Raw genomic sequence first — 18,897 nt, 5'->3', positions numbered from 1 at the left:
GAAATTTCCCGTAGCCCCTGAGACGATGACTACTGAACCAGAAACTTTCAAAATGGCTTCAACAAACAAGGATACGTTTACCATAAAATGAGGAACTGCTGCCTGCAGGGTGTTGGCTACCTGCTGCACCTTGATCATTAGAGTCTGGAACCTCTTCAGGGTGTGTGGACAGTTACCTAAAAAGTGGCCACTCTTGCCGCAATACAAACACAAATTGTTTGCCTGTTTTCTCTCCTTCTCCTCCTTGGTTAAAGGCCCCCTTATACTAGACCCCTGGTCAGTTCCCCTTTTCTTGAATTCTCTGTTCACAAATTGTAGTCTGGGATGATACCCTCTGTGAGTGTTTCTACCATCTCCCTGACCTCTTCTGCGCACTGCTGTCCTTTCATTCAAGCGAAAGTCAAGTTGTATTACCAAATCTATCAATGCTTCACAGGAAGTGGGCCGATTCATTACTCCAGATAGAGCATCTTTCAACTCCTCCCACAAGCCTCTGTAAACGGGTGAAGCTCTCTTCTCCTCTGGCCATGACTTTCTAAAACCACAGACTGGAATTGAGTAATATAAAAAACCAAATCCCGAATTCCCTGGTGAAACTCCAACAACTCTACATCTATCTCTAAAGAAATTTGTCGTCTGTTCAACATTTTGCAAAATTCCTCCAAAAATTGCCCATAATTTTCCAAGGCAGCATGACTCACTAACATACCTGCCCAGGTCGCTGCTTCCCCAGACAAGTAAGATAGAATAGACTTTACTTTTGCAGCTTCAGTTGGGAAAACTTTAGGACAGCTAAAAAAGTGTAATTCACATTGCATTAAGAAGTCTAACATTTCTTGGTTTCCCCCCATTTCGTTCAGGAGCAGCCACGGTTACTGGCATCAGAATAGACCTAGATCATCCCTAGCTCCTCTATTTCCTGCCTGATCTTGATCTTCATCCTCCCTGAATCCCTTCTAAGGGTCTTTATACTACCTGTCTAGCTTCTGCTTCCTGAATCTGAGAAACTTTCTCACACAACTCCTCCACCTTCTTACTCAAGTTCTCATTTTTCTTGTGCGTTACCCTTAACTCTGCCCTAAGCTCCTGAATCATATTACCCATGGTGTCCATCGCAGTCTCCTCTGGATCCATAGCAGCCCGGGCGGATTAAATATATTGGCCTTTCATAATGTCAGGCTGAGTCTTGAAGAATTGTCTGCAGGAGCTGCTGAAACCCGGCAGACCCTCAAAGGCGTGCCGCTGTCACCTCACTGAAGTAACAGCTGAGCACGGAACACCTCCAGGGGAAAAGGGAAGTAGATAAAATAAAAAAGAACAGATTCCTACTGCACCTCATGGAAATGTGCATGGGCGAGAAGAAAAAGATAACATGCTGTGCTACTTTTGCATTCTGACACTGTCCTCCTAGAATTCCCTGTTATCAAGTATTTAAGGAATTACCAAAAATAATGCATTTGAGTATCCCGCATTTGGGGACATCGCAGGGGTCAGCAAATCCAATGTGCAATGGATGAGCCTCACCCTGGGAGAGCTGCCTTTCTGATCACAGATTCTCCCCGGCCAGGTAAGTACCTGTTCCTCCTCCTTGCTTAACCCAGAGCAATTCCAAAATAAAGGTGTCTGAACTTGTGGTCCTTTAATTACAAAAGAGATTCAAATAGGAGTAACACAACACCTTAATACTCCTACTTAACTTCAAGTACTGCTTGGGCTTTTTAACTTGTGTTAGCCTCCCTCTTTGTTAACTCCTATATACATTTAACTGGTAAAGAAGCTGAGAGTACACAACCATAGTCAGTTGCCCCCTGCGCTGACTCCTTCAAAACAAAATGTGGCTTTCTTTACTTATGCTGCTTACAGTTCAATTCATAGTCCTAAGTTTACTCCTGCTGGATGAAACTGCCCACGCTATATGTTTTTGTGGCAGAGTGTGTAGTTTCTGCGCTGCCTACACCCTTGTGTTTCCTTATATTTTCAAAATTCAGGTCGCTGCGGTACCAGCGCTTTCCTGTCTCCTTATATTTTTAAAAATGAGGTTGCCGCACTACCCGCGCATACAAGTAGTTAAACGATTCTTTGTTTGTTGTTCCCATGCATTCCGCGCATTGTGAAAAACAGAGTTTGTTGAAGTTTAACAGGACCTGCGCTGCTGCGCGAGAAAAGCCCACAGCATTTACGTTGAAAGCGCTCAGCCTTACGTAAACTGCTTAAAGGCGGAAAGCTTTACCAGAGGAGGCCCAGATGCTACAAGTTCCTTAGCAATGGAGCGAACAAGCGTAGGGCCTTATCTCTTATGACCATTCCTAAAGAGATAACAGTAAAACAACAATTGCCCGACATACTGAAAACAAAAACCAAGCGAGAGCAAAGAAAACAACCTTTGAATAATTACAGTTTCACGCAGTTTATACCTTCAGGACATTATAAACATTCTTTCTCTCAGGAAGATTATTTCTCTTCAGGAATCTGTACATAAACCCAAATAACAAGCTGACAGGTTCACTTAGTTCTGATTCTTGTGCTCTGCATCTCCAGTTCCTAATAGACTGCAGTACATGGTTCAGCATTTACTCTTCTGGCCTGCTTCCTGATAGACCACAAGTATGAATAGGGGCCCGTATTTCAGGTCCTCTCTGATTCCTGACCTCTTCAGCTGGGCAGAAGACAAGGAAAAGGCAGTTGAGAATGTTCAGCAACTGACATTCTTCATTCCACAGCCAATCAGGACACTGGGTTAGAACCTCCATCTTGGCCTGGGATAGTATCAAAACACTGAATGGCTCTGTTAAGGTCAAACTCCCAATTCTTCAGATAGAACGATCTTACTAGGCCAGGTGACAGTGAGATTGCGCAAGTGCAGGGGAGGGGGGAAAGGGAAAGTGCGGGTAGGGGGAGGGGGCAGTGCAATACATAGGATCAACAATAAAAAATAAATAGAATAAATAAAAACACTAGGTAAAGTGCGGCCAGGTAGTGGCAAGTGCAGGGGTAAGTGCAGACATCAAGTGTCAAGAGCTGGTGGCAACTGTAGGGATACAGAAAGAGCCCCAAAGTGCAGGGTTGCCCGGGAGGCAGTGCAGGTGTGCAGCTGGTGGGGGAGGGGACCTGAGCCCAAGATCAGAGGGTAGCCAGGTGACCAGTGCAGTTTCAGTCAGGAGTTCACCAATGGAGAGGAGGAGAGAAAGCAGAAGCAAAGAGGAAGGTCATGAGGTGCTTCCAGAACCGGAGATGGTTCTCCTCAAGTTCCAGGGAGGCCGGGAGGCTGTTCCACAGGGAGGCCCCATCCAAAGAAGGAGATCTACCACCAACTCGTTGCTTGGAGAAGTGACTGACCCTGAGGGAGTTGGAGGCGGATGAGCGAAGGGCTTGAGAAGGAAGATATTTAGGAAGAAAGGGTTGGAGGTATTGAGACCCCAGGCACCAGAAGGCTTTGTGGACAATGCAGAGGGTTTTGAACGTAATCCTCGCCGCCACTGGGAGCCAGTGCAGAGATTTCATTCTTGGAGAGATAGGATCCCTGGGCTTGAGGCCAAGGACAAGTCTCGCGGTCCTGTTCTGGATGAGTTGTAGAGGGCGGAGAGTAGAAGCAGGCAGATTTAGAAAGAGGCTGTTACAGTAGTCCAGCCTAGAGAGAACATGAGCTCTGGAGACAGTGAGATTCTGGGTGAAGGAGAGGAAAGGAAGAATACCTCTGAGGAGGTGCAGCTGGTAGCATGACTTCTTAGAGACGTCAGAGATGTGATGAGAGAAGGTGAGAGTGGAGTCATAGATGACCCAAGGTTTTTAGCCTCACAGGTGGGAGAAGGAAGAGGGCCAAGAGTGGCCAGCCAGAGAGAAAAAGGAAAGGAGGGAACAGGTGTGCCGATGAAGAGAATCTCAGTCTTACTGGCATTAAGGCAGAGATCATTGGCGCACACCACTCCTGGATAGCAGACAGACAGTCAGAGATGAGAGAAGGAGAAGAGATGGCAGAAGGGAGCCTGAAAATGAGCTGAGTGTCATCCGCATAGTACTGAAAGTTGGGGTAGAGAGCGGCAATGTGGTGGAAAAGAAGTGCCAGGTATTGGTTGAACAGCCAGGGAGAGAGGTTAGACCCGTGGGGAACACCACAAGTAGAGATAGAGATAGAGAAGTGGAAGGACCCAAGTTGGACCTGGGAGGGTTGATCGGAGATGAAAGCGGTCAGCCAAGCCAGAGCCTGATCGGTGATACCCAGGTTATCCCTGCTAATAAGAATTGACTATGCAAACAGCCTCTACCTAGGAATGCTAGAAAGAGTAACCAAGAAACTCCAAAGGGTCCAAAACATCACAGCCAGGATTCTCCTAAGATTAAACAGAAGAGACCATATCACTCCAGCTTTGAGAATCCTCCACTGGCAACCAGTCAAAAAACACATCAAATTCAAAGACCTCTGTATTGGCCCTAAATCCCTACATAGAAAAGGTGCTGAATTCCTCCAGGTGAAGATCAGCCGCTACCAGCCAAGAAGGAACATAAAATCAAGCATCGACCTACAAATAGAGACAAAACAATACCTAAAGAGGAAATGTGAAGGAACAGCATTATCAAGCCTAATTGCGAACCTATGGAACACCATGCCCAAAGAAATTAGAACCACAAAAGACCAAATCACCTTTAGGATATGACAAAAAAGTGGTTATTCAGCAGACAATGACAAGTGCTAAAGGACAACGGCAGCAATAAATGGCTTTGCGGACCAAAAGAAACACACTAAGGGACACAGTCACAGATAACAGCGGAAAAATCAAGGAAGACCAGAATACCCCACCACCCACATTCTCTGCCCCCCACCCCAGTCCTGCCCCACAACTAGAGAGATCGACGAAGTTAGCATGCCACATCAACAGACAGACTCAGGAAAATACATCCTATGTGCAATTCATGCACTCAGGAAAGCCCAGACAGGTAACACACTAAATCGAACCATCACCCTAACAGTTGCTCAGCCTCATAACTAGGGTCACCCGGTAGATCATCACTTCCTCAAATTGATTATAATAGCAGCTGTGCACCCATTTAACAGCCAACTATACAACAGACCAAATGCAACTGCCCGACTAATCCTTGCCAAGTAACCAGGAACACACTGTTTACAACCAACCGCTGCCCTCAAATCCATAGGAGAAGTCTGCCTCCAAGCTTGGAGAGGAGACGGGACTGGCCGACGGACCACAATCAAGAAGGTGGGAAGGTACCATTGAGCGGCAACCAAAGACGCACTTCAGAGGCACTGTCAAACTAACTGATGTACTAACCAATTCCCCCTTCCTGCTCCTCCAACTTCATCAACACCACTATACACGACTGGGATTAGCCACACTACACATAGACCCACCGAGAACTAATCTAAGCCTCACACTCAAGCAACTCTCTGAGACTCTGGAAGTAACCTTAGAGGGAACATACCCGTGTACATAGTGTGAGAAACCAAAGGATGTTTCACTTACTAGTCCCTGGGGATCTCTCCCTCAGGTGGCTAGGGAACAGCTATCGCCTCTGGGTCCAGACCCTGGGGGTGGACCAGTGCAGGAGGATCACCTGGGTGAGGGATCTTTGGGGAGTTGGAGTGAGACGGCCGATGGTGTGACACGGTATATCACATTTTCCCATGACCATACCCCTTCCTATTTTATAGGATTCCCCAATGTTCCAACTCCTCACCCCTTTCTACACAAACACTGGGCAGAGGAAGAGGAGGATTTAGAGTAAAGAGACTAACACTTGCATATCCCATTGGACATGCCCCATTAAGAAGGTCAGGCAAAGTCAGTCAGTTGACCTTAATCACATACATCTGATAACCATTAGCTCCCCACACATGGATAAAAGACGGAACATGGAGACACTCTGAGCAAGGTGAGACACGAGAAGGAGCAGATCTTCCGGGGTGAAGGTGCACCCACTGGAGCAGGACGACCAAACGAGGGACCATAGCAAAGGGTAGGGAAACCTGAAGATCCCTTCAGGAGGTTGTTGCCTCTGGGAAACTGTGAAGGATATGAGGAGAAAGCCAAATCCCAGACAAGAAGCCTGGGTTGTGTTTTGAGGAAACCAGCAACCCTCCTGGATGAACGGCAGAGTTGGGGCGGCAATGCCAAGCCTGTGGTATCAACCTTGACTCGTGAATCAAAGCCGGAGAGAAAAGAAAGGAATGCACACAACCGGTGAGTTAGCGAAAGAAATGAAATGCCATTTGTGTCAAGGAAAGATTGAAGCTGCAACAGTGTATCTCCCAATTGAAGTTTGCGCATGTACTGATGAGACGCGAAAGAAAGCAAACCTGTAGTGACCTTTAAAGTTACCAATAACTGTCAAGCCAGTGATACAGAGCAGTGGAGTGGTCCTGCAAATGGAAATAGCCCACTCTAAAGTCTCAGTGAAATGTTTAATGCTTTGTTATAAAGCGACAAAGTGAACAAACTCTGAATTGCACAATGGTCAAGATTAACACTGAAGAAAGGGGGAAGTTAAAATGGGTTGCTTTAAGAGGAAGATTTCTTTGAAAGTTTCTGATTGTGTTGTGGAACTACCAAGACCAAGAGACACTGGCAAATACCATAAGGGAGAGCTGAAGTGAAAGTCGAAGAGTTTCCTGCAGAGGTCTATGGAAAAATCCCTGCATGCTCAAAAGTCTTTGACATCAGTGAAAGGTCCGTGCCCGACTGAGGGAGACCTGGAACATGAAATATGTTAGGGGAAGGAACCCCTAACGAAGGTAACTATAGCTTGGGGAAGGGAACCGCTGCAAGTGCTGTGATTGCGAGGTACGAGCCCGGCTGAGGGAGATCTACGGTGAATCAGGTACTTTTTGTTGAGAGGTCTGAGTCAGGCTGAGGGAGACCTACGTGAACTGTTGATGCCTTGAGAGGTCCGAGCCCAACAGAGGGAGACCTACGTGAACTTTTGTTGAACTGTGAAAGAAACCTTAGTGAACACCAACCCAATACAATATTCATTGAAAGATCGCTGTGACCGCACATCTTGATGCAATGGCACACAGGTGTATACAACAAGATCCTGATGACAGAGTTCATCAAATAAAATATGTGCTTTGTGATCACCACACACATCTTGAAAAGGACCCATGTTGGGTCTAAACACATGTAGGCTGAGTGTATTAATAAATCACCAACAAATATAAAGTGACAAGACTGCTCCAAGTCTTTGTAAAATCTGTATACAATCATGCAAACATTAATTACTTCAAGGAACCAGCACCCTTAAAAATAAGAAGTTGACAAAAAGACCTGATTTTGTTGTTGGGGACTACATGTTCCACAATCCTACAAGTATCGGGATGAGGAAGAGGGTTGATGAGCAATGTGGCAGCAGTAGTCAGGCAATTAAGCCTGACAGCCCACACCTGAGGGAAACTGGGAGGCTTAAAAGGCTCCCTCTGGTGCAGGCCATTAGAAGAGCTAGAACTGTGTCTGGAGTGTATGCAGCAGTTGTAGAATATAGGAGGAAGAAAGCACAGTTTTGACAATCCAGGCAGAAGTGGGAGAACCGAAGGGACACTGGGACTCTGATCCAGCAGATTTCAACTGCCTGTCTTGTGAAGGTCCTGTGCCCCCAAACTCTGATGTGCAGAGGTTGAACAGCCGAAGGCATGAAGGAAGATTGCTTTTCCCCATGTGTACCTAATTGCCGAGATTCTGCAGCTGGAAGCGTGCTGGATACCATGGCCAGACGTTGCTGTGAAGCCGTGGGTCTGATGGGGGCTCCTTAATTGCTGGAGATGTCTTCAGCAATGAAGGGTGTGGGTCCAAACAGTAGCCAGAAGTCCAGAAATCTTGCAGCCCACAAAAAAAGGAATACAGAAGCCGGTGAGTCTGACAGAGCGTTCTGATTTCTTGTGTGAGCACTGTCGGCAACAGTATCCAGAAATACAATCACTCACATATGAGCAAAAGTGATGCTAAGCCGACCGTTGATTGTTTAACAATGGAACGCTTGAATTGTAGCACTCACGTATAAGCAGCCATTCTCGCTTTCACTCGCCTAAGGAAGAAATGCTCTGAAACCTTATTATTGAAACGTAATCTGGTAAAAGAACATAACCGAGTGGTCGTGTGTGCCTAATAATGATTCTGGGAGGAAGAGTGACCTCTGACTCTTTACTAAAGCAAGTAAACTATTTTATCAATAGAAGTTAATTGTTTGAACATTGTCATTACAAGTACTTAAGAGACAGCATTGCCCAAACCAAGAGTGAACAAAGTGAACGAGTGAAACTCGTAATGATCCCTCATAGAGTTCTCTAAGAAAGAAAGAAGTAGGCTCACAAGAGCAAGAGAATCTCCAGAAACAAAAGGGAATTACAGAGGTTAATATAAAGGATAACGAGAGACTATTTACAAATTGTATATAAGGCAGAACTCTGAAATAGAAGAACACCAGTGCAACAGCACAATCACGAAGATGCGGGAGTCCTTCTCCTGGCTTTAGCTGATTATAATAGTCGTAGGGTCAGTTAGGTTCATTTTGGAAAGCAGACTGATTCCTTTGGACATTTGTTCTTGGTTGATGAGAACCGTAGTTAAAAAAGTAGGTAGGGAACACCCCATAGTCATAGGGAAAGTTAGGCCTTCTTTTTATTATTCAATAAACATATAGTCAAAATGTCCTTGGGGTGTTCGTGTCCTTCTTCTGACCTGCCACATTGCCCTAAATTTAGCATGGGACTAGATATGCATCTCATTAAATTAAGTTTTGAAATATGTTGAGTGCTAGATGAATTGGAATCGTGCGCTGCAACCCTCTAGGCCCTTTTGGGCTCTAAAAAAACATGGAGAGTAAGTGGAGAGAAAACTAGAAATATAGAAATATACACATATTCAAAACTACATAGAGAGAACATATAGGACTAGCATGACATGCCATGTTCGGCAATATCTGTGTACAGAACATCTAGAACAGGACTGCAAGACTTGTCCTTGGCCTCAAGCCCAGGGATCGTATCTCTCCAGCACTGAAATCTCTGCATTGGCTCTGAGTGGCTGCAAGGATTAGGTTCAAGACCCTCTGCATTGTCCACAAGGTCTTCTGGGGCCTGCGTCCTCAATACCTCCAACTCTCTCTTCGTAAATACCTTCCTACTCAAGCTCTGCGCTCCTCCACCTCCAACTCGCCCAGGGTCAGTTTCTTCTCCAAGCAACGAGTTGGTGGTAGATCTCTTTCTTCGGCTGGGGCCTATCTCTGGAACAGCCTCCCTGCCTCTCTGAAACTTGAGGAAAACCATCTCCGGTTCCGGAAACACCACATGTCCTTCCTCTTTGCTTCTGCCTTCTCTCTTCCTCTCCCCTGCTGATTTGCTGTCTGATACTGCACTGGTCACCTGGCTACCCTCTGATTTTGGGCCCAAGTCCCTGACCGCCCAGTTGCACACCTGCACAGCCTCCCGACAACCCTTGTATCTGTAACCCTACAGTTCCCCTACCTGCACTTTTGGACACCTGCTGTCTGCACTTACCATTGCACCTGCCACCTGCTCGCTGCACTTCTTGTTTTTGTTTTGATCCCATGTACAGCACTGCCCCCTCCCCTTTCCCCTTGCACTTTTCCCTCCCCTCTCCCATGCACTTGCGCAATCTCAATGTCACCTGGCTAGTAACATTGTTGTATCTGTCTTCCCTCTTTACCCCTCCCTTGCCTTGTCGCGCCTTGAAACACTTGTGTATTGGCGTTTTACAAATGCCATATCATATCATACAGCAACCAGACTCTCTCATACTACGCTATAAGAGTATCTCATCAAGAATATTCATACTAAAGGGAAGACAATAGCCTGTAACCACTGGAGATACAGGGGTGGGGTGGAGCAGTGTCTTGAGGTCCCCTGTCTAAACCTATTGGGACTGGCTTCCGCCACTATGTGTGATGGTGGACAAAGGGAATGGTAGGGAGGCCCTCACCACGCCACATGCGGTAGGCAGGGAATTGTCACATTGAAACACTTGCCATAACTGTCCTTGCAGGGGCCCACTTCTTAGCCACATAGAAAATAATAATTTCCCTTTCCAAGGAATAGTGTTGACAAAATAATTCAGGGTTTCTAATTGGCAAGCATGACCACATTCCCATGGTAACGTTGGTGGCCCAGTCATTAATAGAAAGGATGCAGAAAGAAACTGTGAGAAAGATTAAGCTCGCTCCCCACTGTCACCTCAACCTGCAGAATCCCAGCAAATGGAGAAGGTGTTCTGTTCTCCATTCAAGAAGAAGAGACTGGGGGAAAGCCAGCACAATCACACTGCTCCATGTGGTAGAATTAGGAAAGAGAAAATTAAAGATAGGTACCACCATATTTAACTCCTGGGCTCACATGCCAGCTACGTGTAAGCACACAGACCTGCACACACCTGAGAGCGCTCATAGCACAGCCGTGTTTAGCCAATATGCACAAATAGCCCTGCAGGTGAAAACACTACACTTGTTATATTGTCACTTACTGGCTCTTGAGGACAATGCAAGAGGGAAGAGCGATCAGGGCAGTGTGGGAGGCTGATGGATGTCAAGAGTGAAGTTGAAGGAGCAAGAAGCTAAATGGTTGGTTGAGATCGTTTGTAGGGAGAAGGAGAGTGGGGGTCTATGTTTGAGGAGGACAGTAGGTGGTGAAGGACAGTGGCAAGGATGTGGTGGAGAACGATAAAGGAATTGGTGAGTCGAACGTGGAATGACAGAGGAAGTAGGCTGGTTGGAATTAGAACACAGTAGTTATAAAGAGAAAGGCAGAACATCAGAGGAATAAGATGGTTCAAGTTATTAGGTGGGTCATAGCACGCACCTTATTTGGAGACAGGTGTAGGGGGACACACAATATACTTATATAACTTTACTCACTACTTGACCTGCCACTTACCAGACTCCAACCCTGCTTACCTGGGTGCAAGATGACCACAGTAAGCCACGCTGTGACGTGGATCAGGGATGAAGAGAAAAAGATAAGGACAGAATTTCCCCCAAATAACCTGAATGGAAAAATGATACATGTCAGGGGTGGACTGGGAACCAAAAGAGGCCCTGGATATAATCTTCAAAGTGGTCCCTTATTGCAAATTTTCAGCAAGCCCAACCATTTTCCTATGAGAACATTTGGAAATAAAATGAGTAACCATGCAAACGAAGCCCAAGATGCCGAGGCCTGCCAGGAAATCTCCAAAGTTCCCTATAGGCCAGTGCACTCCTGCAATAGGTTAAAGTAACTGGCTCATAAAGGAAAAGGCGGACAAAGGAATGCTGGTGTATGGTTCTTTTAGTTGTTGTATGCTTATATATACTTTTCTCTTTCTGTACACCAGCAGGGTTTCTTGAAATTTTTGTGCAAAAAGGGGAAATCGCAAGACATTATGCACACAAATACTTTACCCTAAGCAGCCGCGTATCTAAACCTTAAATAAAGATAAACAGAGTCCTTTTAAATCTTAAAAAAGTAACAAGTCCTTAAATAAATACATACGAAGTCCATACAGTGCACTGTACAAAAACTCTATATATGAAAATGCCTTACTTCGGAGACAGACTGGCCAGGGTTGTCTCAAGGTCCTTGCTGCTGCTCTTTCTTGATGTTCTTCTGTTGGTGGTGATGGCTGTCTGGCAAGTAGTTCCTATGTATAGGCACGCAGCAGCAGCAGTCTGTGAGGGCCCAAAAGAAAGTTCTTTCTTTGGCTGGGTAACATATGCTAGAAGCAGTACAGCAAACAGATGCAGGTTGGGGTCGGGGGGTAGCCTCAACTATTCGTGACCTTGGCCATTTCTGCCAGGTGTGGCCCAGGAATCGTGTGGGCTTCCTAGCACGGGGTGTGTCCCCTTTCATTTATGCATGCAGGCCATGAGGCTCTGGCAACGTTGGGAACTCCCCGCTGTGGGGAGCGCTAGTACTCAGAGGGCCAACCCGGTGTTCAACAGGGGCCCCCTGGGGGTTGTGGGGAGTGGAAATGATGTTTGGCACTCCCCGGCCTATCAGAGGAGCACTGCTTGTAGGCCAGGATTGCAGTGGTGAACGGCACTGAGTGGAGAGCCAATCAACCCTCAGAGGATTGAAAACTGTTGTGTACGGCGCTCTGCTTGCATCAGGAACAGACTTTTAAAAATGTTATTAGAGTAAAGGATCCCTAGCATGTTCATGTGCAAGGGTCCTTTACGCTAATGTTTTTTCTCCTTTTGTTTTTAGTGAAGGATCCCCGCGTGGCTTCATGTGCTAGGGATCCGTTTATTTATTTATTTAACCACCCCTCCCCCCAGGGGGTTAGATAAGGTCTAGAGAGGAGGAGGAGATAAAGGAGAGTGGGAGAAGAGGTGATACTCCATCAGGAGAATGAGGGAGAATATGGGTTGTAGACAGAGGAGGGGTAAGTGTGAGCGGAAGGGTGGCAGTATGAGTGCATGGTGAGGCATTGAGTCATTGGAAGGGAGACATGGGGAGGACAAGAGAGGGGGGGAGATGAAGTTAAGGCCTCATTTGGTATGATAGTGTTGTGCACCATCAATGTAGTATATGAGGGTGGGTCGAGGGAACCCAGAGACTGGCCGTGGGGACAAGGAAATGGAGAGAAAGACCTACCAGAGCAAATAGGGGGTTCTGTTTTGCTAAGACTTTGGCATCAGCTTTTGGGTTGGTACAGGCGTGTTCAACCCTAAAACTGCCATTGCCTAAGCCTACTGACAAGCAGTCTAGAAACTTGGACGAGGGCCACTCTACCATCCACAGAGACCAAGTCTGTGACAGGAAAGGGACGTCACTTGATTAAGCAGGTCTAGATGAAGAGCTGGGGCCACTCATACAACCCCAAGATTGTGAGTGTTTAAATGTGACCCCTTCTGTCCGGAGAACACTTTGGAACAATAGTTTGTTGTCATAGCTCAGGAGAAGTCATCCTGTTATGGAAAATGTTTTTTTGCCCACTTTTATTGTGCTTCCCTCATCGATCCTTCTCAGCTTCATAATACTTGGTCCAATTAACAGACACTAAGATAAAAAAACAAATTTAAAAATTGGCAGATTGCGCAGATGGCATTCCAAAAGAAACTCTAAAGAGCTGCTATATATGCTTTGAAGGTCCCCTATAGAAGTTATACTGGTCTCATGCATAAGCTTTGAAGAGAATTCACTAACCTTTTAAAGGCCTCTCATAAAAGATTGAAAGGTCTCCTATAGAGACATGAATGCACATTCCTTGTGCAGAAGAATGAATGGACTTCAATAGAGGTTTTGATGACTCAGATTGAAAGTTTAGTCGTTTTCCATAAGGGATTTGAAGTTGTCCAATCAAACTTTCAATCCCCCCTTATGGTAGCTTTGCGATATGTAATGCCACCCATAGGATGTTTAAAGGTCTCTATTCGGAGTTTTCAGGTCTTCTGCAGAAGTGTTGATACTCTCATGGAATCTTTGAAGGCCTCTTATAGAAGCCTTGAACTTCTACTATAGGTTAATTGATGGCTTTTAATAGAGGATTTGAAGTGTTTCTTAAGGAACTATGAAGGTCTATTTTGGAATATATGTAAGTCTTTGTAAGAAGATGTGAGCACTTGCTGATGAAATGTTAATGGTATCATATAAGAGCCTTGAAAAGCTCTGAAGGATTCCTTGATGGCTATTTGTATATGTTTTTAAGCCCTCCCAGTGAAACTTTCAAAGCCTCCTAAAGGATCTCTGAAGGTCTCTACAGAAGCTTTGAAGGGCTCCTTTAGATTTTGTTACAACCCTATGGAAGCTTTGCTGGCTGCAAATATAATATTCAACTTTTTCCCACAGAAGAACGGATGGGCTTCAATAGAACATTTTAAATAATCTTAAAGAATATCTAAAAATCTTACAGAAGCATTGAAGGGATCCTCAAGAAACATTGATGGTGTCCTATAGAAACCACCATGGCCTCACATAGAAATGTTAATTGACTACCATTAAGAGTCTAAATGGCTTTTTTTGAAGTTAAGATCTACTCTACCAGGAGACATGCCAGCTGGGCAGTGACATCATAGAGGAAGTGCTGTGGGTTCCAGACTGGAATCCTCCCAGGGCTGCTGAGCCTGGGAGGGATGGAGGGAAGGAGAATCCCAGAATGGATCAACCAGTACTGTCCATTTTTTCTTCGACACAGGGAGAAACCCAAAAAAGGAGAAGAAGACCGTGGCAAACGATTGAAGATAAAGGATTTCATGTTGAAAGGAAAGGTAAGGAAGTTCACTGGGAAAGGGAGGAAGGCGCCTAAACAAGGTGAATGCTTCAATTTTTTATGTATATTTGTACTCATACTGTTCTACCTGTTTTTTAAATAAACCAATCGGCCACATTTTACTTGGGACAATATATAGTTGAACTTTATTTGATGTTAAATGAATTTTTGAAAAAAATCAGGTGACTTTTCATAGGTTTGGATGTTTACCTTTTAATAATAATAATTATTATTATGGTATTCATTGAGCATGCACCTAGCTTCGAGAATCAACAGAGCACAGAGAGCACAGAGAGGTATACAACAATACAGATACATAATGGAGCACTTTACAGAGGTATACAACAGTACAGAGGCATAGCAGAACACTTTTCAGAGGTAACAACAGAACAGATACACAGCGGGTGGTTGGATACAGAAGGGCACAGAGGAGGGGTACAGCTGTACCGGGTGGCGGGGAGTAGAGGGGTGTGCGGCATCTAGCGAGTCAGGTGATGAGAGGGGCGCCATAATGGCCTAGGAGTTGAGGAGGAGAGACTCCTTGAAGAGTTCTGAATTGTACGAGAATGGGGGCAAGTCTGATGCTATCTCATAGTGTGTAATTCCTTTTATGACAAGAAAAATACCCATCATCATTTGATTTGGTTTAACTTTACGCAACTGGCTGACACAGCACACTGGTAGGACCCCCTTATTGTGAGTTTGTTTTTCACTTCTTCAATGACCAATTGGGGCAGAAACATACCCCCTATGTACAGACTCTCCAGCTCTCCAGCCAAAGCATACACTGGTGTAATGACTGAGCCAGTCCTGGCTTCTATCTCCAGGATTTCATCCAGTCACATACTCTTACTAAACATCACATGTCACTGATATCCTACCTCTTTCCCCTCCCCATGAACAATGGGTTGCTCGTCGCTAACACTCTCTTCTGTCATTGTTTAGTCCAGCCTTCCAGGCACTGCCATAAAAACAAAGGTTCAGAAGGGAGTACCACACTTATTTTGATAGCTGGTAGCTGGGAGGCCACATTCCAATCTATGGGTTGTGAGCGTGACGTTGGGGCTGGTGGAGGAGTTGAGACCAGATATTCTAGATTCCAAAACCTCTTTGGTTTTGTTGAGGGGAGCCCAAAGAAGGTGTTTGTACCCCAGGCCCTGAATTTGCTTAAGATGGCCCCTACTTTGTAATCTATTTCCTACGCTACTGGGAGCACGACAGATTCACCAACCCCTCAGCTTCTTCCCACCCAGTGCCTATTGTGAGCTGAGTGGTGTGTTGTGTTTGTACTTTTCCTCCTGGTTGATAGATCTGTGTGCATGAGCCCCCTGACGGAATGTTGGTGTGGAATGTTATGGGTGAACGGTGTCTGGGTGTTCCACGAAGTCAGTTGGGGCCTGGACTTGGATGATGAGGGGGCCGGTGGATGTCTCTCCCTGTTATATACTTGACTTAATTACTCCATTTGTACTTACCTTCTGTGTCAACTTAGTAAAGAAGTTAACCTCTGCTGAACGACTCCCTGTACTCATTGAACCCAAGCATCAAACTTAACATTGGCTACGAGGATCTTGGGAACGTACACCAAACGAAGGAGTAACACGGAACGAAAAGAAAAGGAAAACGGAGCAGCAAAAAGGGACATAAAGAGGAAGAGTCCCGTAGGAGACATCCACCGGCCACCCCTGGCCATAAGTTGAGCGTGCCCCGTTTGCCAGAGCGGGCAATAGACTGCGCCAAATGTTGGTTTTGTGGGGCTGGCTTGCACCCCAATGGGACAGTGTACTGTAACGGGCCCATATGCTCGGGGAAGCAGTGATGTTGGAGATAGACATGGCGCAGGTGTTTTTCCCTGAAGGAGCGCTACCTGCTGTGCATGCGAACTGGCTTAAGAATTGGCCCCTGGGTCTGACTGCAGGGCCTCTGGGGAGCCTGCGGGTGTGCCAATGGCTATTGGGACATGGCTGGAAACGGTCCCAACCGTCAGCTGTTGAAATAATGTGGCGTGGCAGGTGCCATCTCTGCAGGCACCAAAACAGGAGGGTTAATGCACTTACCTCTTCCTTGCTGGCTGCTCTTCTTGTGGGCCGTGGTGCTTGTGGTGCGGGCGGCTGCGTGGGTGTGATGGCCTGGGCGGCGCTGTGTGGGGCTTGGTGAACGTGTCCACTGCAGCGGTCCAGGATGACGGTTGGAGCGGAGCTCTCCTTCCGTGGCCGCTCTCGACATCGCAATAGTGACGTCACCTGGATGCTGGGGGAGTTGGCGATGGCTAACTTGGAATGCTCCCTCTAGCATTCCAGGACCCGGCAGCGCTGTGAGCGTGACAATCAATGTTCAGAAGGTTAGAAGAAAGAACCTTCCAACGTGAGACCAACGTGCTCTAGTTCCGGGTCTCACACGGAAATGCAACATTGGGATATTGACGTTCTGGCAGCATTGGGCTGTACAAAGGATTCGTAAGGTACTGCATTCATTGGGATCATTTTTCACCGTAGTTTTCAGCCTATGCAGCATGAGCCGCAGTAATGTATTGTTTTGCCGACAAGTTATGAAACTATGACGTCTCATTGGACACAAAGTTAAGTGTCAGAGTTATTTAGAATTTCGGCGAAGTGAAGTTAACTGGCGAACCCGGACATGCAGTGATGTGCCACGAACTGTTGGAGGAACTGCATTTTGAACTTAAGTACTGGGAGTTATGGGTGTTGCAGTGATTTTAACAAATGTTATGGTCAATCCATTATTTGATTGAGTATTTGCCACTGCTGATGGGGTCTTTGTTTTGTTCTGGTTAATGAGAAATGGTGATGTGTACATATTACAGTGCTGTTACACTAAAGCGTAAATGTGGAAATTAGATTGCAAAAGGATTTAAAATGTCATGTGAGGCCTGTTAGATCATTTCGTTGCAGAATTGTTGCTATGGCTTTCAGGGTTGGGTGACTATGAGAAGTTGGATGTTATGGTAGTCGTGGCCTCTGTTTCAGTTTCTCATGTGTGACATGATGAGTGCATTGTGTATGTTATTTTGGCTAACCACATTTTCATTCACAGGTTCATCAAACACAAAGGACTTTGTAGGGTAAAGAATATGGACTCGGTAGTAGTGGTGAACTCCCGCTTACCATTCTTATACTCTCAATTTATCTTTGCTCGTATGGGGAGAGCCTGTGAGTGTCTTTCTGTGCTGTGATGAGCGTGGTTGCCAAGTTTTAGGGGGACTTATGGTCCCGTAAAAGGTACTTGTTCTGGTTGAACTGGTATCCTTCGCACTAGGTGCATTCTGACTATTTGGTGTTTCGGTGGGATGTATGGTCCCGGTAAAAGGTTCTGGCTCTGGTTGAACTTGTATCCTTCGCACTAGGTGCATTCTGTCAATGTGGTGTCTCGGTGGGATGTATGGTCCCGGTAAAAGGTTCTGGTTCTGGTGGAACTGGTGTCCTTCGCACTAGGTGCAGTTGGTGTGAGAGTGTATTGGGATGTGTGGTCCCGGTAAAAAGGTGCAAGTTTGGTGAAAGTTGTATCCTTCATACTAGGTGCACTTCAGTGATTTGGTGTAATTGCACCACGTGCATTGTGGTGATTTGAGGTTCTTACACTTTTGCTGAGTTGTGTTGGGATTAGTGGTTCCGACATGTGTCCTAGTGTATTGGGATGTGTGTCCCACTCACGCTACTTTGGGAGCGTGAAATATGCTTATGTTGTTATTTGTAGAAATTGGTATCCTGTGTTGGTGGAAACTGTTGGAGGTGTCTAACTTCCTATGGTGTCCTTGCACACTTTGTAAGAGATTATGGATGATGATGGTATGGTGTCCGAGTTGTTGGTTTGGGTTGGTTTTGTGAGTGAGGGCTGGTTCCCTGTATTTGATGTCCGTTGTGGGCCCGCTACGGAGTTAGTTGAGTGTATGAGTTGGAGTTTAGTTTATAGGAGCTGGTTTAAAGTTTGCTGGAGTTGAGCAAGCAGCTTTGCTCTGAGCATATTGCTTGGTAGGGAAGTTTTGGTGATGAAAGTACGGTCTGGGTTAGAGGTCTTTCTTGGATTGCTCTACAGAGTTCTATAGTATTGTATCTTACTTCCTCCTCTGTTATTATCCTTATTTCATAAAGGGGGAAGATGTGTTGTGTTTGTACTTTTCCTCCTGGTTGATAGATCTGTGTGCATGAGCCCCCTGACGGAATGTTGGTGTGGAATGTTATGGGTGAACGATGTCTGGGTGTTCCACGAAGTCAGTTGGGGCCTGGACTTGGATGATGAGGGGGCCGGTGGATGTCTCTCCCTGTTATATACTTGACTTAATTACTCCATTTGTACTTACCTTCTGTGTCAACTTAGTAAAGAAGTTAACCTCTGCTGAACGACTCCCTGTACTAATTGAACCCAAGCATCAAACTTAACATGGTGCCACCCAACAAGTCCAACCCTACCAGATGACTCTGTGGTCTTGCACCTCCATGAAAACACTGTTGAGAGCACCACGAGAGAGACGATGCAGAGGAATAATGATATCTATCCTGGGAACTATAAAAGGGGGCTGGGGCCTCTGCAATCGGGGCCTGGGCCACTGGATAACCCACTTCAGATTTCTCACTTCAGCTTACCCCACTATATGGGAGGGGCCAACTGTGTCAGAAATTCATGGCTCAATGCCTCCCCCATGTCTAATTTGATAGCCCTCTCTCCACCCACCAGA

General features: G+C 45.9%; 1 protein-coding gene and 1 non-coding gene across 2 annotated transcripts in view; one reads left to right on the top strand and one right to left on the bottom strand.

The window, feature by feature from the left end:
- The window catches only part of LOC138580223 (solute carrier family 2, facilitated glucose transporter member 1-like), a 307,891-nt gene that overhangs the window by 71,875 nt on the left and 217,119 nt on the right, over positions 1–18,897 (top strand). The window contains exon 2 of the mRNA XM_069650586.1: positions 14,130–14,202. Coding sequence (XP_069506687.1) covers positions 14,188–14,202 — 15 coding nt within the window. The 5' untranslated portion in view covers positions 14,130–14,187. The remainder of the gene's footprint in view (positions 1–14,129; positions 14,203–18,897) is intronic.
- LOC138581546 (U1 spliceosomal RNA) lies at positions 1,414–1,575 on the bottom strand. Its single transcript, XR_011304618.1, has one exon. It is a non-coding gene; the product is annotated as a U1 spliceosomal RNA (small nuclear RNA).

The sequence above is a fragment of the Ambystoma mexicanum genome, chromosome 3p (assembly GCF_040938575.1).
Source record: "Ambystoma mexicanum isolate Mex_15411 chromosome 3p, UKY_AmexF1_1, whole genome shotgun sequence".
Lineage (NCBI taxonomy): Eukaryota > Metazoa > Chordata > Amphibia > Caudata > Ambystomatidae > Ambystoma > Ambystoma mexicanum.
Note: the sequence above shows the minus strand (reverse complement) of the source record. Positions and strands in the feature narration are given on the sequence as shown.